We start from the raw sequence: 23,892 nt of genomic DNA, 5'->3' as shown, positions 1-23,892 counted from the left end.
TCTTATTGTGATGATAAAGGGTAACATCTATTTTATTGGACTTGTTAACGAAACTGATTCTAAGCAGAGAGACATTTCTTGAACAGAAAAAGAAAAAAGTTAAAAGTTTTACTTACATTTGGGTAAACAAGGGATATAGGATTGCTAATTATAATGCCTCTAGCCCATAAAATAATGGATAATAGTTTTCTTCTATTCAGTCATTATACATCTGCATTATGCAAACTATGCCCAGCAGAAAGAAATTAGATAATATAGACAAAGCAATTTCTTACTTCAGTTCTGAGCTCCAATTCTTCCTCTGAATTCTCACAGCCAACATCCATCATCCAACTCCAAATGAGGCGTAGGCCATGGTAATCTAAGAATAAGCGCCGGCATGCTGTTTCGCCACCCTGGATCAACTTCAGTAGCTGGACACGTGATTCCCGCTCTTCTGCTCTTACCATTAATCTACATAATGTAAGAGTGTGGGTACGGTTTTTAAGGCCTGATGCACCCAACTTTTCAATTTCTTCCTCCAACTGGAAATAGGAAGATTCCATAAAAGAATCAAATCAAAAGTACAATGAATGAACAAACAAATTAATGAATGAAGCAATACTTTTGTGTGCCTGTGAAATATAGCTTTATCCAATTCTTTATATATCCTGCTTATTAAAAATTTGATATACATGTAATAAAATAAGATTTGGACTTTTTTAGAAACTTACATCCATATCATCCAAGAATTCCTTCACATCTTTCCTCTTCTCTTCTTTCTTTTTCTTTATCTCCCTCTCTTTCCTCTCTTTTCTCTCACGTTTTTCCTTTTCTGGATCTTCTCCAATCCACCCACGACAGTTTGGAGCTTCACAGTGACACCGCTGAGCCTCCTTTCTGTAAAATCAATGAAATTGATCAAACTTCACAAGAATTCCTTATGGAACCAAATACAACTCCAAAATACAGTACATGTCACTTTGGTTGTGCGAATGAAGTTCCATGCAATTAAACAAGAATAGAAACAAAGTAAACAATGTGGTGTGGCTGTAGGAAGTAGTAAAATGAGTCTTATTCACCAAGAAGTGCATAACAAAAGAAAAGTAACAATAAGTACCAAAATGACAGCAAATTGCATCAACAAGAACCGACAATAAAATTTCTACATTTTCACTTGCAGAATTTCATATTGAAATACAGTGACACCTCATTAGTGCGTTCCTCATTAACACGTTTTCCCGCTTAGCACGTCGTAAATTCAAAAACCGGATTCTCATCGTATTAAACCTATATAAAAATACCTCACTTATCACATCACAAATTTTCGCTATTACTGCTTAGTACGATCACATTTTTCCAAGCCTTGGAAATGTTGCTTGTCATCCATTGTGGAAAGAACGTGATTTCCAACTAGGGTAAGAGCCCCCGCCACAGTTGCATGATAATGGGAAAAGGCATTGAATTCTTGAACTTCACAGGATAAATTGCACCGTTGGGGAGCAAGCCACTAGCCTCAGAAATGCTCAGTTTTGCTTGCTGGTTAGCGGTGAAACTGCAGAATAACACAATGAGCCCAGTGTTCTCCCCAGAAATATTTGTGAGCCAGGTGGCAGGGATGAGTAGCCGGGCGGGGAATACTACGTAAAAAAATGAATGTGATAAAATTTCAGTTTATTCCCTTCAGGCCATTAACAGTAATATCAGACAGGTAAATGTTAACTGCAAAATTGGACTATTTTAGTTTTACTATCACGAACAAGATATAAGTGATTATTTTAATCTTCTAGTGTTCTACTGCTTGTTCATAATAATGTAACACTGCAGCTAACCACTTGGTAGCTATGGAGTGTCATACGGGTTTGTGACGTGCCACGGAATTGACACCACTTGCGCGCGATATTAAGTCATAGTCAAGCTAAACATTCAAACTCCGATACAATTGATGCAATTATGCTGACAATAATGATTTATCATTTAAATAAACAGTTTTACAGTATTTACATTTTAATTTAGAGCACCCAATGACTCAGATATTTATTAGTATGATGTAACTAGCTCATATATCTAGGTTATGTTAGCCAGGCGGTCTGTAAATACGGCAGGGCAGTGCACCCATTAAAAAGGTCCTAGGGAGAACACTGGAGCCTGTTTGTGCTTGTATTTTGCATTCCATTCAGAAGTTAGAAATGTACTCTGTGTTGTCCCTGTTTTTACCATCAAGGTATTTTGCCCCAGACTAGTCAGCCGCTCCCAGAGGTGCTCAGTCCGAACTATGATAAAATAATGCCCTAAAAAATTTGATCAGAAACATATAACTAATATGGACATGGTGAGGTCAACCAACAGCTACAAATACAGATAGGCAAAGCATGACATCAGTTTTGGAGGAAAATCTGTTTCTTAAAATAAACAAGAAAAATATATTTTTTAAAAAGCAAAAAGTACCGAATGATCCAAATTTTTACATGAATCAGAATTTTTCTTTCAGCTTGATAAAGTCCATCTTGAGAATCTAAAATATATTATAAATATACAATGTATGCCGACACACATACTTAACGTTCCAAATTAAATCTTGAAGTTTCATTAATTTTACACCTTGGGCTTGCGTGCTCGCACCACGCTCCTGGCTTTACTTTTGTCAACACCTTCAACCGTAGATAAAAACATTTCCCTTTCCAGCACACTTGACATTGCAGTGGTGATCCCTAACCTTAAGAAAAGACGTGATTTAATGCGCAGAAGGGGGAGCCGAATACTAACCTAACTGTACAATATTTAAAACTCTGAGTGATAAAATATCCTACCAAAATATATACACCTCGAATCATGAGCAACCTCATGAGCACAACAGAACACTGTGGGTCGGAACCACACACAATAAAATCACAAAAATGGCAAATTTCACAAAGAAACAAAAACATGTCATATTTTCCAGGGCTCACCAAGAAAGCATGCAGCATTCATGCAACTCTCATTCACTCAAAAGCCTCCATGAAAAAAATAGGGAAACATTATTTTACACTTTAAGCAACACATCCTATTCAACGTAGGTTCCTGAAATAAATTACATAACACAAAAGCAAAGAACTGGTGGACTTTATAATGACACACACAAATCAAAGTGGATTCCTGAAATAAATTACACGACACAAATTCATAAAAAATAACGAGGAGGCTTTAAGTTTCAACACATATAATTCAACGTTTATTTTTCGATTGCCATTATCTCGATACTTACTCTCAAGGGGTTGGGCCACTATTGCGCTCAACGCCTCAAATGTTCCTCAGCGCAGTAATATCATGAAAGAAAAACCAAACGAAACGCCGCGATATAAAATCATCTCGTCTACTGCAACGCGTAGCAACATGGACAAAAACCAAGAAAATTATCACGAAGTACAGACCGCTAAAATAAATTCTCCTCGGTAGATGCACGTATCACCCTCGCCAACACACGGCGGAATGACTCAAAAGTGGACATTCAGTCCCCCAAAATAATGCAGCAATCGTCAAAACACAGGGTCCAACCCTTTACACACACTGCTCAACAGTCTACCCGAGGTAAGTCACAAAAACACGAACATGCAGGCCTTTCAAATGAGGAATGCGTCCTCTTACTCAAAATCACGCTAAGCCATATCACATGTTCTAAAGTTGCCGAAACTGAATAAGTATATAAAAAGATGTTTTCTAACATTCGCTCGCATGGTCACAAATCAAAGCACTCGCCCTCGTAAAATTAAACATGAATAATACAGTGGCCATCTTTGTAATATCATAATCTGAAACTAAGAAATTGCCACATAGACAATCAATCATGTCTGAAGATATGAAAGTTACTGAAATATCTTAATCTTACAACTCGAGAAACTCGCATTAATAATAAATTTTACAGAAAATGGATTCTAATTATTCAGAACTTGAAACACGAAACTGAGTTCAAAGAACTCGAGTCAAACACTAATTTACGCTCATTTTGATATTAAAAATGATCACGAAGATGACACTATCAAAATTTGTGGATCCAAACTCCACCGTCTCACATACTCATACACACATCATGCAAGAAAATCTCAGAAAATGTGACGGCATGATTCCGTATACTTTGAGCTCCCCTTAATACTTTAATCTAGTCCTTCCAGGCTTTAATATAAATTCTTATTTACACTTAAGCCCCGAGACGTACACTCCGTCTCAAACATCAAAGCAAAACAAATCCAAATAAATGAGGCAAAAAATAAGAAACAGACTTGTAAAAAGATGTTAACCACTCAGCCAATAACTCTGAAAAAAAATGTAAGAAAGCAAGTTGCGACCTTATGCAATCGGTCCACATTTACGTTAGAATTATATTTACATTAACAAGCTTTATAACATTTACTTTAAATAGGACTTAGTCCTTCCAAACAAAAGCTAAATTTACTGAAATTACATATTAAAACTAACCTATCCCCTTTTGCAAAATTAAGACACGTTCACACTCTCATAATTACATTGAAAATTCTGTACTAGTCTATTTCGTTGACTTATCGCTGCCAGTCTTTCAGGACAGCCAGCACCCCATCGTTTTAGCCAGCCATATTGAAAGTGGTGCCTTCAGTAAAGAACAGGATCTGTCCTTGGGTCTCCATTCTCCTGGCGTTGAAGTGGTGATCTTGTAGTCTCCGTCGCTGCTTCTGGATGTTGTTCTTAAAACATCCCCTCATCCATGACGTAGAAAACTAGGTCAAGATTAACCCACCAGTTACTAGAATACTACAGCTGGGGTAATTTCCACCGACCGTGAAACCAGTTCCCATTCAATCGCGGAACAACTTCTCTTATCTAATCCTGTAACTAGGTCAAACATTTTCCATATAAATGCTGGACTGGAAATTACCGAGTTTGATGTCCTTGTAAGATCTGTTTACACCAGCAAGCTACTAAACATTGAATGACTATCTGGAAACTGTTCTTCCCTCCAGAAATCGAAAATAAAGGCAATTCTCAAAAGTTTAAAATCTCGAATTATTGAAATGCACCAAAGTTCAAGTCCCCACACGATCAAGAAACATAAGTTCTGACCCGCACTCGTGTAAATAACACTTCTCTCGATGGTACCTGCACAGAATCTCGCTGAATAATATGGTAGCTAGCCCACGCACTCATCGGTTTTATCAATTCGTCCTCTAAGACGCCGTTGTATCCTCGATCGGGGCCATCATTCGCACAGAGCCAAACTGACTTTGGCTCTATAATTTCATTGGCTTAACACATCGTGTACCCAACGCTTACCTCAAACATATATTTGCAGCTCCTCTAACCTCTCGCTGGGCCTCCGAAATGTTGTCCGTTGGTCTGGCCATTGGAGTTCTATTGTTTCCTTGTTCTGCTTTGTGAACTACATCATGTCGACATTCCTCCTCCTAAACTTAGCTGGCGAGCAACCCAAGTTCCAAGCACCCTGCAGAAATTTTGACACCTGCTGCTGAATGTAGATGTTCCCTGCCAGTTACTAGTACTTAATAAAATAAAATCTTTATACATTCGAAAAGATGACTCGTTAATTAAATGAGCACTTCAATAAGGGCTCAGTGTTTAGTTTTACAGTGAAGGGTAGCGAATACAGGATTATTCAAAAAGAAGGAACATATTTCCAACATTTATTTCTTCCAAACTACAAAAGGTAGAACCACAATTCCAAGGTTCCTGGACAGAAAAAGGTTTAAAATTTGTAGAAGCACCGCTGTTTCAAGTTCCGATCCCGGCTGCATTGGTGCTGGTGCTTGTCGTACCCGGCCACATTGTGCGCGGCACGCTGGTGCTTGTCAGTTGCAGTGTAAGCAAATGGCGACACAACAGGAAAAAGCATTTTGTGTGCTGCAATTAGCAAAACAAGAGTCCATTATTGGGGTTCAACATGTATTTTGCTGTCAGTTCAATAAACAACCGCCTCGGCACAAGCAGATTTACCAGTGGCATCGAAAGTTCGTAGAAGATGATGGCATCTGCAAAGGGAAAAGCATGGGACGTCCAAACAAATCGAATGAAAATGTTGAGCGTATTCGTGCAGTTTACGAAAGGAGCCCAAAGAAATCCACAACATGAGGAAGCAAGGAACTTAACATTCCTCAACTAACAGTATGGCGAGTTCTGAAACACCGTCTGCACCTGAAGGCGTACAAACTGCAGTTATTCCAGAAGTTGCATCCAGAGGACTACAACAAAAGGTACGACTTTTGCATAAGCATGTTAGATGATATGGAAGAAAACAATTTTTCTGAACGATTAATTTTTTCAGATCTATGCACTTTTCATCTTTCTGGTGAAATTAATCGGAATAACGTTAGAATTCGGGCAAGTGAAAATCATATGGCAGTTATTGAACATGAAAGAGATTCACCGAAGGTGAACATCTTCTGTGCCATATCTGTGAAGAAAGTTTATGGACCTTTATTCTTCATGGAGAAAACTGTGACAGGACTAACCTATCTAGATGCGCTTCAAAACTGGTTATTTCCTCAAATGAAAGATGATTCCAATGACTTCATCTTCATGTACGATGGTTCCCCGCCTCATTTCTCTCAGCACGTTCCACGTTACCTAAAGGACACCATTCCAGGACGCTGGATTGGAAGAGGAGCAGAAGATAACCTTCACTGCCTGTGGCCTCCCAGGTCACCAGACCTCATTCCTTGCGATTTTTATCTGTGGGGTTACGTAAAAGACCGTGTGTTTATCCTCACTATGCCTGACACTCCTGAAAGTTTGCAACATCAAATTTTTGAAGCTGTGAATCCGATATCTAGAGACCACCTGATTCATGTGTGGCAAGAAATGAGCCACTGTTTTAATATTTGTCGTGCAACATATGGTGCTCATATTGGAATCTTACAAAAGTGAAAATTTAACTCTTTTTCTTTCCAGGAACGTTGGAATTATGTTTCTATCTTTTGTAGTTTGGAAGAAATAAAAGTTTGAAAACTGTTCCTTCTTTTTGAATAACCCTGTATTTCTCATGCAATAGCCTACATCTGGAACATAATCATGTAAAATTGACCAGTGTGGTGCATATTTGTCTTGTGATAGCCTAATTATGGATAGAGAAAAAGTCATGAAATTCCTTACTAATGAATACAAAATTAAAGTCTGTCAGCAAGTCGACTGACATTCAAATCTTTAAGTGCGTAGAGTTGGCGTGGATGTTGAAACTCGCACCTTCCAATTTCGACTCAATCACTCGAATCGGTCTCGGTCAGCCGAAGTTCTGTTTGATTCAAAATGGCAGCCAAAATCACTTTGCTGCAGTCGCACATGGCTGTGTATAACCTCCGATTCATTATCTAAGTGTATGACCAGAAAAACACTGCTTAATTAACTAACTGATCCAAAATAAAAGGATTCTAACTAACATTTGTTTTAAAAAGAGTGTGATCTGAAGTAATTCTATGATATTTTTATGGGACCCGTTGAAATATTTTCATATTTGTTGTTAGGTGATTTTTTTTCAACATTCAGTGCACTATTATTTTATAAGCCCCAGCAGAATAAGTTTTCATATTTATTCTTTCGTGTTATTTAAACCTTTTAATACTCTCTCACAGAGTTTCACTGTACCTGCAGATATACGAGGCGTGTTTTTTAAGTAAGGTCCGTTTGAAAATAAGTACACAACGAAAGGTTATTTCAAAAAGTAAATTTATTTTCAGAAAGTACATACTTCACTCTATTTTTCAACATAGTTGCCAAGTTTGTTCAAACCCTTATCATACCTCATAACCAATTTTAAAATACCCTCTTTATAGAAACTTGCCGCCTGTTCCGATAACCAAGAGTTCACTGCCGTTTTCACGTCATCGTCATCACTGTAATGGGTGGCACTGAGGTGATGTTTGAGGTTGAGGAACAGATGGTAATCGCCCGGCGCAAGATCAGGACAGTAAGGTGGGTGGTCTAAAACTTCCCAGCCAAAATTGTCTAATAAATCGCAGGTCTGACCCTGCAGTGTGCAGAAGGACAATTCCCTTTGTCAGCATGCCACGTCTTTTGTTTTGAATCGCTCTGCATAGCTTTCTCTGGGTTTGGCAGTATGCTTCTGCACTGACAGTGGTGCCTCGTTGCATGAAGTCGACCAACAAAACACCATGCCTATTCCGAAACACCGACGCCATGATTTTGCGCTGGGACAGAGTCTGTTTGGCCTTCACCTTTACAGGCGAGTGTGTGTGTCTCCATTCCATGCTCTGTTGCTTCGATTCGGGCGTGCTATGTGAAACCCATGTGTCGTCTCCAGTAACGATCTGACACACGAAGCCGTCACCTTCTTCGTCATAACGAGTTAAGAACTTCATCGCACACTCAAATCTTTGGCTTTTGTGGTCCTCTGTTAGGAGTTTTGGGACTCAATGGGAGCACAGTTTCCTAAACTTTAGGTGTTCAGAAACAATGTTGTAAAGCACTGATCTGGACACGTCAGGAAATTCATTTGAGACATCTGTTATTGTGAAGCGCCTGTTCTCAGGAATCTTTGCTTCAACTGAAGCCACCAAATCGTCTGTAATCAAAGAAGGGCGACCGGAGCGGTCCTCATCATGGACGTTGTCACGGCCATCTTTGAATTGTCATACCCACTTTCGCACTTTGCTTTCACTCATAACAGTATCACTGTACACTTCGCAAATCTGTCGAATTTCTGCAGCAGACAGGTTCCTTGCTGACAAAAACCATATCACTGACCTAACCTCACACGCGGCGGCAGAGCTGATAAGTCTTAAACATTCTGAAAGCACAGAACAGAACCATACAGGTTAGCTACAGAGCTGAAACTGAGCATAGTCATTCCCGAGGCTTACCGGTACACGACGCACATGCTTGTTGCGATATGCGCGCGAACTACTAGTGTCTACAACAAAACGGACCTTACTTAAAAAACACGCCTCATACGATGTAAAATTCCATTATGTTGGAAAAAAATCTTATCTAGTGTTTCAACATCCCTGCTGAATAATTTTTATTCGTGTATTCAGTAGTACGTTTTCTCGCTTAACACATTATCTTTCCTTGTCTCCTGCAGAAACACCTTAACAAGGTTTTAGTGTACTTCTGATCTCTCTATTTTTCAACTGCAGGCAGAGACAAATCTCACAATCAGGGAATTCACGGGCTGGAGCAGGTCTCATATCATCAACGGCCAGTGTACGTGGCCTCTCTTAGGAGAGCTGCAATGTGATGAACTGGAATAATATTTAACAATGCAGGGTACTATATTCTTTTGTATCGTAAATGATCTTTTCAAAGTATATATTGAGAGAGAAAGTGCGAAAATGTTTGTCTCTTCCTAAAAATAAACGTTCTCGACAACTATAAATCAACAATAAAACGTTTTTGACTCTTTATATCACTTTAAACCAGTTGTTTATTCTACGTAGTCGATATGTAAAAAATTTCATGCCGATATTTGCTATACACCGGTAGATATACGCGAATTTTAAAATACATGTATTTCCACTGAAAACGGCCTGGCACTTTATAGTATTAGAGTGGAGGTGGAGCTCTGGCCTCTTCCAGCTGATGGTGAGCGGCCGACCAGATCAGCTCCTGGCTCTAAGAGGGTTAAGGCAGAGGCTGACTTAGTAGTAGTAGTAATAGTAGTAGTATGGCCTGGTCTACAATAACAATGTAGGCCTATTCCAAATTATAGCACCACAATATATTCACTAAATAACTCAAAATTCAACCCTGAAAAGAGCTGTTTCTTAAGAAAAGCTTCTTCCTCTTCACTTTTATTAAATTCTACATTCATTTTATTCCAAATAATCAGTGAAGAGGGGGTTTCTCCTCTGGCTTGGAGGAAAAATTTGCCAAGTCAGATAGATTTTTCCGCCGCCAGTGTAGTGAACTGATAATATCCGACTCATCGAGTACTCCTAGGAAACAAATTAGTAAAAGGGCATATTTTTTGCCCTTGGAGTCGCCACTATTCGACCTTCTCCCCGCCGAAAAAAGACTAAGAATGTTCACGAATCACGGCTGTCAGCGGCTTGGTCATTCCAGCTCTGGAACTTTGGACTGTTAGATCCGCAGTGTGGTCCTGTTCGTTAAAAGTGAGAAAATGTGTGGTGTTTCATTTGATTGATTATTTCATATGAAAGCATTGCTTTTAATCGCGCCACTCCTATTGACGTCATTGTAATGTATGTTCATTTCAGTTGGAAAAACCATTAAGGCAGGTGGAGAGTGAGTGTCTACAATTTTAATGAAAATTCCCCAACCTGATTGTGACTGATGGTATGCAAGCGGGTCTACCATTACAGTGAAAATTCCCTAACTCAGTCTTCGTATGAGAAAAGATGTTCGGTGACTTCCCTGTCACATTTCTAGGGTAACGTTAAGAGGTATGCAATTTAATACAATCTTGCTCACAACGTGTACACTAGAATTCCGTATACAATGTAGAATTCCGTAGCGAAGCACGGGTACGTCAGCTAGTAGACAACAAGATCCAACACTACAAAACTAATTTTTCCTGAAGCCACTTACGCTTGCGAAACCTTGTTCCAAATTAAAAATGAAAGAAGACCTGATCAGCTCCTCAAAACTGAAAGAAGAATCATCAGAACTTGCATAAATAAAAAGTACCAGGTTGAAGGAGTCTGGAGAATCCTCCCCAATGAAACTGTGTATCGAGAGATTGACCCAGTTACCAACAAGATGAAGAAGGAAAGAATCTCTTATTTCTTTCATATCTTACGATTACCAAAACACAGGATTTTACAACAACTAGTGATGAGAAATCTGGGAAAGAAGACAGCAGGGCATTGAATCAAAGAAATTCAAGAGGATCTCAAAATAGTTGGACTCAAAATTACAGATGCAGAGAACAAGAATAAAATTACCACCCTTGTTAAGAATCACAAATTTTCAACTGAAATGATGCACCAAAGGCCTGTAGAGATTTCAGACGAATTAAGAGCACTGCGATCAGAACGAATGAAGAAGTACTGTGCAGATAAGATGAATCAAACAGTACAACCTTCAAAGAAAAAGTGTACATGGAAGACTCAAGTAAGCCAATGTGGACAATTAAGTTAATAATAATAATAATAATAATAATAATAATAATAATAATAATAATAATAATAATAGAGATTGAACTTGAATGTTTTTTAAGATCTCTCACAACAGCATGTTAAGAAATGCCACATTCTTGTGCAAGCTGCTCAGTTCTTTAGGTGTCCGGCTCCATGGCTAAATGGTTAGCGTGCTGGCCTTTGGCCACAGGGGTCCCGGGTTTGATTCCCAGCAGGGTCGGGAATTTTAACCATAATTGGTTAATTCTGCTGGCTCTGGGGCTGGGTGTATGTGTCCTCTTCATCATAATTTCATCCTCATCACGACGCGCGGGTCACCTACGGGAGTCAAATCAAAAGACCTGCATCTGGCGAGCCGAACTTGTTCTTGGGCACTCCCGGCACTGAAAGCCATACGCCATTTCATTTCATTTTCAGTTCTTTAGGTATCATTTCCATTCTGACACAATGATTCAAAGGGTCTTCTCACCCATAGCTCACTTCACACATTGCTTTTTCTTACTGGAAACTGACCCTTTTTCACACCAATTCATAAACAACTGCAGCATAGTTCTTTTCAATGGCCAAGCAGCCTCCAGATAGCATGTGTGAAAATTACTGTATAGTCCTGAATACCACCCGCACTTACTTTTTACAGAAATATTGCTCCTTAATTTTGGGTGTGGGTCATATTTAAGTCTTTTGTATCATGATCTCATAATTCATTGTTCCGAAGATGCATCAAGAACAGTTTCATGTAATGCGACTGACTAGGCAACAGCTGAAATCTCGCTCTTTCGCTCACTTTCGTGTTACCAGAACCAAATGGTGTTGCAGTTGATTAATACTATGTGTTCTGAGTGAAGAAGTATCAGTGGTAACAAGTGATGAATGCAAAATAAGCATTTGTAGTCATTTACTGTGATTGAGAAACTAAGTTGTAACGGAAATATGATATTGATGAATTATGTATTCGTGATTGGAAGAAAAAGAAGGAAATATTATTAAAAGGTAATAGTGATCATAGAGCTTTCTGAAGCCGAGTGCACCATTTCCTGAGATTAAGAACGGCTTTATAAATACATGACTGAAAGGCATGAACTAGGTTATGGTGTATCAACTGAAATGTGTCAACTAAAATTGTTACAGATTACAAGGGAACTTAAAAAGGAGAGTTTTACTGGAAGCCATGGGTGGATAAGGAACTTTCATCGAAGAAATGGATTGTGTATGCGAAGGTATAAATGTTTCATACCTCCCTGATGTCTATAAAGAAACGTTGACGGCATTTCGTCACGTTATTCACTAATACCAATATAAATAAACTACCTAATCCAGACTGTGACTGCGGAGGTCCACACCAGACTGTTCATCATATCGTCAGGGAATGTAAGATTCGAGCGTATCACGGTGATGAAGATGACTTCCTGCTGGTATGTCCAGAAGCTGTACGTTGGATTGAAAAACTTGATATTCAATTGTGAAGCACAAATTAATTTGTTTCTCAGCTGTAAATATGTATATATATTACTGATATTGTCTGTATACGTCATACGCTAAATAATAACCAATATAAATGTTCCGTTATTGGACAAACGTTATTCGTTTGCAGAAGCAAAATTCCTATTTGCTTTCTCAAACTGGGAATGCTGATCAAGCGCCCAATTATTTCCAAATTTCAACTGAACAATATGGTTCACATTAAGGGCTCAAAAAGCATCACTATCAGGACATGTGGTAACGAAAAGCGATGTTGTTGTTTGAGTCATCAGTCCATAGATTGGTTTGATGCAGCCCTCCATCCCACCCTATCCTGTGCTAACCTTTTCATTTCTACGTAACTATTGCATCCTACATCTGCTCTAATCTGCTTGTCATATTCATACCTTGGTCTACCCCTACCGTTCTTACCACCTACACTTCCTTCAAAAACCAACTGAACAAGTCCTGGGTGTCTTAAGATGTGTCCTATCATTCTATCTCTTCTTCTCGTCAAATTTAGCCAAATTTAGCGAAAAGCGATATGTATGGTAATGTTATTTAACAAGTAAAACTCTTTCAAATTCTACATGAATTATAATTTATAGTTTATAATTCATGTAGAATTTAATCACTAAAAACTATATTTGTATTGAATAGGTGGACACAATAATTTTAATCTTGAAAGAGTTTTACTTATTGTATCTTCAATACAGAACAAAATGAATTTTATTTTTCCAAAATGGCGCCCGGTAATGATGACGTTGTGTTTTATCCTCCGAGCAAATTAACCGTAAAATGTGACGAAAAGTGCGGAAAATGTCGAAGATTAGTGAAAAATGGAATGTTGTGTGATTCATGTGATCGATGGTGGCATTATAAGTGCAGAAATTGCCCTAGAGATGTAAAAACTAATGAAAATGTTGACTGGATTTGTGAGCAGTGTGTTCAGAATGTTGTAGTCGGCGACTGCGTTGACGATGAAGCACCGAAAACAATCGATGAGGAATACAAAAGTGCATTAGAAATTATAAACATTCTAAAAAAGGACAATGAGGCTCTTAAAGTTGAAAATCAAGAATTAAAAGAAAGACTGCGATCGCTAGAATTTAGGACTGACCATTCTTCGAGTGATATACCGGTACCAGTAACAAACTCAAGCACGTGGTGTCAAGTAGTTCATGGATGGGCGGCTAAGAAGAAATCTACAACTGAATTTCTGGAAATAAACATCAGAAATAGGTTTTCTGCCCTAAATAATTTAATTCTGGAAGAAAGTGATCGCGCACGTGAAACCAAATCATCGCGATCCGCTGCCGTTGCTGTGCCAAGGTTAAAATTTAGGCCTAGATTTCAGATTCAAGACCCAGTTAGGCCTAAATCAGCAAAGGTAGCTGTGTTTGGTGATAGCAAACGAAGGGGAATTGCGGGAGTGAAAAACGACGAGAAAATAGCAGCAACCAGAGAAATATATCCAGGAGCTTCTATCAGCAGTGTTCTGGAAAACGTAGAAGCAGCAACTAGGAACTTCGGGAGCGGCGATGCAGTGCTTATCATCGGTGGGACGAACGACGTAGCTCACGACGATGCCAAGAATGTAAGATCACAACTTAAACATACACTAGGGAAGCTTACCCACACTAACGTCTTTGTAGTGAATGTGCCCCACAGGCATGATTTGAGTAGAGACTCGTGTGTGAACACTGAAGTGGACAACGTCAATACAGATATTGTTAAAATTTGTAAACATTTTCGGAATACTCAGGTTATTGAATGCAGCAGTTTTGAGAGATACTGTAACAAAACTTGGCCTCCATCTAAACAATACAGGTAAACGAAAGATAGCAAATATTGTTCTAGATTTTATTAATCTTAAGATATGTACTGTAAAACAGGAACTACCGGGCGAGTTGGCCGTGCGCGTAGAGGCGCGCAGCTGTGAGCTTGCATCCGGGAGATAGTAGGTTCGAATCCCACTATCGGCAGCCCTGAAGATGGTTTTCCGTGGTTTCCCATTTTCACACCAGGCAAATGCTGGGGCTGTGCCTTAATTAAGGCCACGGCCGCTTCCTTCCAATTCCTAGGCCTTTCCTATCCCATCGTCGCCATAAGACCTATCTGTGTCGGCGTGACGTAAAGCCCTAGCCAAAAAAAAAAAAAAAAAACAACACGAAAACAGGAACTCCGTTGAGTTATAATACTGACCAGGAAAGCAAGTAGAAAGAGCCAGCTGTACTTCAAGCTGGCTCAGTCAACTAGTTAATGAAACTCAGGAAAGTAAGGAATTTCAAGTTACCCAATTGCAAGTCAAGTTTTAGGGAGGAAGGGGGTCTGAGATTGCTCTTGGTGAACTTTCAAAGTGTAGTAAATAAACAATTAAAATTCGGTACTGTACCATTACGTTACATTTTGACGTCAGTTGACATGAAGATAGACCGGAAGAAAAATGGCGCAGATCAGCTTCAAGCGTTAAGAATGCACGGAATAACTTTTTGTGACAAGTTGACCGCAATTAGGAGGCAGTGCCTGGCGAGATGGAAAGGAAACTCTAGAAGAAATGAACCATTATACGTAAAAAAAATTGAAAAACGGTCTATTATTATCTACTTTGGCAAGAAGATTTTTCGTCGTAAACGGACTGTGAATTGCAATTACTTGACCAGAAGATTAGCTGACATAATCAATATAACCATAATAGGAGCCATACGAAGGAAGAATCCAGAAACAAACTACTGGAAAATACGTAAAAAAAGCAGGGAAACACGCATAATAGATTTCAAATACTGTACGGAAGAAGAGGTGTTGGAATACGGCATTCGTAAATAAGGCCTACACTGACTTAATAAACGGCCAAATTTTCATCAAATTATACGTATAGCCCATTTATAAGATTTAAAGAACATTATTCAGACAACATAAAAAAAACCAAGGAAGAGCCAGTTTATGAAAATAAAATTGAATCTGAGCAGTATCTTTAGAGGAAAAGAAATATAAATACAGTTAGAGAAAGTCCTTGGAAAAGCTCTATATACTGAAAATTAAGATGTATTCTATCAATTTAATAATATCTTTTCGTTGCATGGAAATTGGACACGAAATGGAGCTAGCCTAAAGCGATGGAGGGAGGCTGACCAGATCATCGTAAGCTCAAGCCTGAAGACCTAGGGATCCAGCATGACGTGATCCGGCACAAGGCTAGACGTTCCGAGATGCCGTGAGCAGGAAGAAGAAAGCAACGTCGGACATAACATGGCCATGAGATAAGTAACATTCTAAGAAATTTAACTATAAAGTATTTCATTTGGTGTAGTATAATTGTAGGAATGCTGTGGTGCCAAATATATGACCTGTTGTGCCATTGTGTGAATTCTAAGGCATATGCCGGAGAAAATAACCACAGATACGTATTATTTATCTGTAGTAATATACTGCCGTGCTCAAAAGTTTGATCTGAGGTTAATGTGAGCAGTATCGGAAAGAGAATTGATGTTTTGAACCTATATGCTTAGGGAAATGGAGTATTCAAGCTAGGCGAGGCTGAGATATGAAAGTGAAGTGCAGTATAATAATAATAAAAAACCTAGGCTACCCAATGACCAGATTGAATAACGAGGCCGATATCGTCTACATTTACGATGAGTTGAAATAAACAGTAGCAGCTTGCGGTGTTTTGAGTAGATATTAAGGTAAAAGAAATGTTTTACTGCGACGTGGTAGACATTACGAAGAAGCTGAGTAGAAATGTTGTTGTATGCGGAGGAATCGCAGTAATTAAATGCAGAAACGATAATATGTTGTTGGAGATTTGAGATGTTGAATAAGTATTGTGTAAGTAAATGATTGAAGGAAATAGGTGCGAATTTATGCTTAGCTACAGTTATGTTGCGATTGAAAATGAGGCAAGCAGTGAAATTAAGGCCTAGATACGTGATTATATTAAGTGTAGCAGTGATATTAAATGGTCTATTGGTCGAACTTATTTGGAATATGGAGATAAATTGATCGTAATTTACATGTATTTTGAAGTGCATATAGAATAGAGATATAGTCGCCTAGTAATATATTTGTCTCACATAATGAATATACAGCATTGGAGCATGCGTTAACCTGAAAATGGTAAAATTAGTAGGCAGTAGAAGGAGTAATTTTAATTGAAAATACACATAATAATTAATTGGTCGGTACGATTCTGACAGGTCATGACGGTTGAAGAACATGGCGATGGCACTCGTAAATGAAGATATTTAATTTTATTTTTGGCACACATTTTTAATATATATAAGGATGTTGGAATTTATGGTTAGGATTAATTTCTTTTAGATACTTAAAATGGCATTTTGAAGCCATCATTGGAAAGAGTTACTTATCTCATGCCATAAATAAGTCAATACGCAAATTCCCAAACCAATTCCAAAGGGTACTGCAAAGAGACCTAAAGGAAAGAAAGACCACTCCCTCCTTTAATAAAGAATAAATCCTAATTGTCCCCATGATGAAATAAAATGATGAAATGTGGTCACGCAACAAAATAATAATTGCCCAGATGAATTAAAGATACCTGCCCAATTTTAATTATGTCAATTCGTCAATTTTAGTTGTCAAGAAAAATAATATGTGATTTTTTTGAGTTTACTTTCCTCTATTACCAAAGATGATCATTATTTTGTTAATTATAATATTGGCATGCTAATAAATTAGTTTTAAGATTATTCTAGCGTTTATTTTCAAAGGTAGAGATAGGAAGATTAGTTGTAAGGATACATTTAGGATGATATTTCGGAGTCATGATATTTAAAGGCTTATATTAATTCTATGGTAGGATTTCGGAGTAAATGAGTAACACATTGAACTATACGCCCTCTTCAACGGAACTTGCGAAAGTAAATAGTATTGTTGAATATGTATAGATGTTTTTACCCTGAGATATTGACTTAATATTGACATGCAACCAACGCGTTTGATTGATATATCCATCCCCGATTTCGGATAGTTAATTAGCAACTTGTAAGTTGGAGATATTGCACGGGCAACATCATATTAAATTAGTACTACAACTTGAGGTGAAGTATGAGGAAGTACAGCGCGATGGTGATGCCTATATTTTTTTTTTTATCAGTCCAACCTGGAACTTGGTAAGAATTAGGACTACGAGGCCACCAAAGGTTGCATTAGATTTATCACCCATTCGTGAGGCATAATTGTAGAGAAAGGCACCGTAGGGCATGTTGCATTAAATTGATGGAATCTTATGAGACTGATGTGGTGATAGGAGTGGAATTGTGGTTGGGAGAAGGGGTGGGTAATAGAGAAGTATTTCCAGAAGGGTACACAGTCTATCGTAGAGACCGAGGAGATAAAAAGGGAGGGGGTTGTTTATTCTGGTGAAGGGAACTTATTGTTCACATAAATAGTTTACCGATGAAAGGGATGAAATATTAGGGATAAAATTAGTTTGTGATAATATGAAGGAGGTGGGAATTATAGGAACATACACGTCTGGAAGAGAGGAAAGAGACATGGAAATATTTGAGAAAATAATAGATTATACTCAACAACAATGATATTGTAATAATTGGGGGAGATCTAAATTTGCCTGAAGCTGACTGGAATGGAGCTGCAAGTGAAGCCCATGAACAGAAACTGGCAAATAAGTTAATTTGGGAGGGAGGATTTACACAAGTAGTACAAGAACCAACTCGTCTCAATAACTTACTAGATGTATTCTTGGTTAAACCATGGGAAATTGTTGATAAAACTGAGGTAATTGAAGGAATAGGAGACCATAAGGCTGTAATAATGGACTCGTACCAAAAAGGCTTAATAAGAGGGTTACACAAGACAAGAAATTGTACAGAAAAACTAAAGTTGATGAGTTTGGGACTTAGATCACAATTCAGTTGTTGGATAAGTGAAGGGAGTAATGTGGATACACTTTGGGCTAAATTTAAAGGAATCGTTTGGGAAGGAGAGAAGAGATTTGTACCTGTTAAGAAGGTTAAAACAACCTCAGACCCTGTTTATTATACAAGGGAAATAAGAAAATTAAAAAGAAAATGTAGAATAGTAAACAGGAAAATCAAAGAGGGTAGGGAGAATAGAGAAACTAGAAAACAGCTAATGAGGAAACTGAATAGAGTGAAAAAGGAAGCAAAAGAGAATTATATGAATGGCATACTTCAAGAGGGTAATGACCACAAAGGGAAATGGAAAAAGCTGTATTCATATATCAGGAATCAAAAAGGAAAAGGAATTCAAATTCCTACAATGGTGGGAGAAGGGAGTGAACACTATTTAACAGATACTGAAAAAGCAAACCTATTTAGTAGGGAATTCAGAGATTCAGTAGATGATTTTCAGGAGTTGGAAACCGAAACAGAAGATAGAGAGGGACAGACACAGAGGGAAACAAGAAGCTTCTCATTCACAAATGAAGAAATTTTCAGAGAAATCCAACTGCTTCAGCAAGGAAAAGCAGCAGGAAGTGATCAAATTACTGGGGAGGTGTTAAAGACAATGGGGTGGTACATAGTGCCTTATTTGAAATTTTTCTTTGACTATGTCATAAATAATAGTGTAATACCAAAGGAATGGAAGGAATCTATAATAATACCAATTTATAAAGGAAAGGGTGGTAAAAGGAAACCGGAGAACTACAGAACAATCAGCCTGACCAGTATAGTTTGTGAAATACTGGAGAGTTTAATAGCAAAGTACATCAGAGGGATATGTGATGATAAAAATTGGTTCATGAGGAGCCAGTATGGATTTAGAAAGAAATTTTCTTGTGAGGCACAACTGGTGGGATTTCACCAGGACATATCAGATCAATTGGGTTCAGGAGGTCAATTATTATTGCATAGCCATAGATCTTTCCAAAGTCTTTGATAGAGTGGAACATGGAATATTATTAAAGAAATTGAAGGGAATAGGATTGGGCGTAAGGGTTACACGTTGGATAAAAACATTTCTAAATTCAAGGGTTCAGAAAGTCAAGGTAGGAAATAATGTATCGCAGAAAGAGAAAGTTTGGAAGGGAATTGCACAGGGTAGTATAATCGGTCCGTTACTTTTCTTAATATAAGCAAATGATTTAGGGTACAATATAACATCAAAAATAAGATTGTATGAAGATGACATAACTGTTTATGGGGAAAGAAATAACAATGAGGATTGTTCAGAATAACAAAGGGACCTTGAAAGTATCCAACAATGGCTTGAAGAAAATAATATGAAGGTTAATGGAGGCAAATCAACTGTTACAACTTTTACAAACAGGAGCTTTAAAACAATTTGAATATACTTTGGATGAGGTAGTTATCCCAAAAGATGGCAAGTGCAAATACTTAGGTGTGAGATTTGAAAATATTTGCACTGGAAGGGTCATGTTGATGACATTGTTGGGAAAGCATACAGATCGTTACATGTCATAATGAGGCTACTTCAAGGATGCAATAAAGAATTAAAAGAAAAAAGTTACTTAAGTATGGTTCGTCCATTATTGGAATATGCAAACAGTGTTTGGGATCCTCTCCAAGAATACCTAATAAAAGAAATAGCTAGTGTGCAGAGGAAAGCAGCAAGATTTGTAACAGGGGATTTCAGGAGAAAGAGTAGTGTATCAGAAATGTTAAAGGAACTTGGGTGGGAAACTTTAAGTAAGAGTAGGGAGAAAACTAGACTTATAGGGTTATATAGAGCCTATACAAGAGAAGAAGCATGGGGAGATATCCGTGAGAGGCTTCATTTGGAAAATAATTGTATCGGCAGGACAGACCACAAATATAAAATTAGAAGGAATTTTAGCAGAAGTGATTGGGGTAAATTTACATTCATTGAGAAGGGTGTGAAGGAGTGGAACAGTTTACCAGGGGTAGTGTTTGATCCTTTTCCAAAATCTGTACAGATATTCAAGAAGAGAATAAACAGCAACAGAGAAAATAAATGAAGTGTTGGAGGGCATTCAACCAGTGCAGGTTTTTGTAAATTAAAAAATGTGTATGAATAAATCAATTCCATACCCTGGTCTAAGGAGTTTGGACAGTCAAAGTAGGGGACTGCCTGTAGGGGTGAAGTACAGTGGGGACTTCTCGAGGGCCTTGGGACCGCTACGGTAGCTGTGAAGGCCCTTCAGGAACTCTGAAAAGTGGTGGCAAAAGTGGCTCTGGTTAAGACGCAGCAGGTCGTTATGCTACTTAGGTTCCAGAATGGGTAAAAATAAATTTAAAAAAAAATAAATAAATGCAATGTAAAGTTTAATCTTATACCAGTTGTATAGTATCATTTGAAGTAATTCCACATACTCTATATCAGTTGACTATATTTGTAAATAGTACAGGAGATGTTATAAGTAGAATTTTGTAAACAATATAAATTTATTAAGGATGAGCTGTGTGTTTAATAGAAAAAAATATTAGCGTATATTGTATAATATTGTATTATAGGAAAATTTTCTTCTCTTGTTAATTTAATATTTAGTGCTTGAAAATAATGTATTTTAGTGTACCATTTGCCACCGAGGTAGACACCTCATCTGCAAATAGAGAGATTTTGATTGATTTTAGTTACTTGTTACTTGTAATGGTATGTACGTTAGCTGATGGATCCAAACTTCCTCCGTAGGTGGTTCTGAAAAGAAAAACACTTCCAAAAGGAAATTTGCCATCTGGTAATTTAGTTTGAACCCAAGAATCCAGCTGGATGGACTGTGAGCTAATTGAGGACTGAGTGAAGTGTGTATGACAATGTCGCCCGGGAACTTTATTGCTTGTGCTCAACAGTTATCGCGGGCATACTACAGACGCCATAAAGGAATTAATGAGTAAAGGAAAAACTGATCTGGCAATAATTCCAGGAGGGCTGACCTCTATGCTACAGCCATTGGATGTTTGTGTGAACTGGCCTTTCAAAGCTGCATTGAAACAGCTCTACAATGAGTGGATGGCGTCTGCTGGCAATCATGCACTGACACCAACTGGTTGAGTGAAACGAGTAACTAATCTCATGGTGATCTTACTTGTTGAGTGAAACAACTCGAAATGGAACTTCTATGCAAATGGATAAAGACTGCAGGGGATTGCATCTGGAACAACTTGGTGAGGAAAAGTTTCAAGAAATGTGGAATTTCTAATGGATGGTAATGAGGATGACTATGTATGAGAAGGTGACAGTGATCCAAGTTCCGGAGCTAGTAGTTCTGATGACATTGAATCGTGATTGGTTTGAACATTGAACTAGTTTTGTTTCTTTTATTTATTTGTGGTTTTATTACTTGAAAAGTGTTTTAAACTAGCAACTTTGTGATACATTTGCAGAAATTTTAAAAAATGGTAAGTAAACAAGTGATTTATTTTTTCCAAATGTTATCGTCGATATTCAGATATGCGAGTCTTATTCGGTGGCAGGTGGTATTCGTGATTATACGGTTTGTAAGCATTTTTCATACAATGGTTTCTTTAAAAGATACATCTCAGTGAGAAATATTCGTTGTTGTTTTGTGTATCGCATTTACACTGTAACCCGCATTACGCATTCAGATACAAGCCTTCAACTTGCAGGCAGCTAATCGAAATTTTCTCTCATAATCTTTTGGAGAAGTCCCTAGCAGTCACATGGGACCTCCTACAGCCAATGAATTCTCCAGCGTGTTATAATGCCCTACCCTGCATTACATTCAAAAGCAAATAGAGATAAACCTACACTTTATTAATGTCATCACCTATCCCCAATAAACATTAATGGTCCTGCTGTAAGGTCTCATGATGATGGTTGTTGTTTAAAGGGGCCTAACACATTTTGGTCTCATAACCATTATGAACATATTAGTCGTGAAGCAAGCCTCAACTTATTTCATTTTCACTGTTAACTTGATTCCTTACTCTACACTAATGACCAATTCTATAGTCTTCATATGGAGGACTGCAGACAAAAGTGAGCCAGCCCTGCAGTGTAGGAGTAGCGTGCCTGCCTCTTACCCGGAGGCTCCAGGTTTGATTCCCAGCCAGGTCAGGGATATTTGCGTGGATCTGAGGATTAGTTTGAGGTCCACTCAGCCTACACAATTACAATTGAGGTGCTATCTGATGGTGAGATAGTGACCCCAGTCTAGAAAGCCAAGGATAATGGTTGAGAGGATTTGTCATGCCGTACACACGTCGTCTCGTAATCTGTAGGCCTTCGGGATGAGTAGCAGTTACATGGTAGGCTATGGCCATTTGGGGCTGTTGGGCCATGGGGTTTAGTTTTGGTAGACAAAACTGTAAATTTCTATACAGGAATTTCATGGTAGTGTATATTTACATTATATCACCATTCCTTTGAATTCTCCCTTTATGTATTTACTATTATATCTACGTGGTTCAGATATGAAAGGCATGGATTTCCAGAGGTTTTCAAGGACCATATGTAGCAAATAAGAGAGAAAATTCTATACAGAAATAATTACAGAGACCAGTTATGACTAACATATAAAAAGAATGGCGAGATCACAGGTCAGATTTTTAAGAGAACTGTATACCATATCTACTCGTGTATTAAACCCCTTTTCCCCCCCACTTTTACAGCCAAAAATAGTAGGGAGGAGGGGGGAGGTCCCAATATGTGATAATCTCAAATTTTGTGCAGTGAACACATGACTTCTACATTATAAAAAGCTATAAATTGTACATGGAAACATTCTACACTATTCTTTAACAAACTTACGAATGTATTTGAGTTATACAGGCTATTTTCGTTGGAAGGCAGTATTTCTAAATGTAAAACAACAATAAATGGTGAACACGACTGTTAGGCCTACATATAAAGTAAATAAAGTCAGTTTTAGTGACTCGTATCATGTCATTCATTTTATCTCATTAATTCCTCTGATGAGGATGGCAGGAAGGGCATATGATCGTAAAAACTCGCTACGAAAATTTGTCTCACTTCATATTCGACCCCGTGGAGAAAATATGAAATATTGATAGAAAAAAACTAAATGGCCAGTCATTTGTCTCTGTCAGTCGAGCAGTAGGCCTAACACACAGTAAACCTAATCACTGCTTTCATTTGAATGATTGTCGTGTGCCGGAAACTTCCCAACACTGCTTTCATTTGAATTATTGTCTTGTGCCGCAAACTTCCCTGCTACCAGCGTGTCGTCATTCCAAATGACATCATCTTCACTGCCATCTTGTCAGCCATGCATTACCAATCGCGAGCATTTGAGGTCCTGTCTTTTTGAAACTTTTAAAAATAGTTTTGTAGCCGACTATAGAACCCAAACAGTGAGAATACATTCCCAAATGGTTTCTGGAGATGGCCTCTGATATTCCCAGATGGTGTTTGTGTAGCAGAAACCACCCGTTCCGAGTAATGCTGTGCTGTAGAAAGCCTGTCAAACTAC

At 38.1% G+C, this 23,892-nt stretch overlaps 1 protein-coding gene across 5 annotated transcripts in view; it reads right to left on the bottom strand.

The window, feature by feature from the left end:
- Positions 1 to 23,892, bottom strand: part of Set2 (SET domain containing 2) — a 426,901-nt gene that overhangs the window by 205,631 nt on the left and 197,378 nt on the right. For all 5 annotated transcript variants that reach the window (XM_067151274.2, XM_067151278.2, XM_067151276.2 and 2 more), the window contains 2 exons: positions 714 to 879; positions 276 to 524 (listed from right to left, as the gene is read on the bottom strand). In XM_067151274.2, coding sequence (XP_067007375.2) covers positions 276 to 524; positions 714 to 879 — 415 coding nt within the window. The remainder of the gene's footprint in view (positions 1 to 275; positions 525 to 713; positions 880 to 23,892) is intronic.

This window comes from Anabrus simplex, chromosome 7, assembly GCF_040414725.1.
Source record: "Anabrus simplex isolate iqAnaSimp1 chromosome 7, ASM4041472v1, whole genome shotgun sequence".
NCBI classification, from domain to species: Eukaryota; Metazoa; Arthropoda; class Insecta; order Orthoptera; family Tettigoniidae; genus Anabrus; species Anabrus simplex.
Note: the sequence above shows the minus strand (reverse complement) of the source record. Positions and strands in the feature narration are given on the sequence as shown.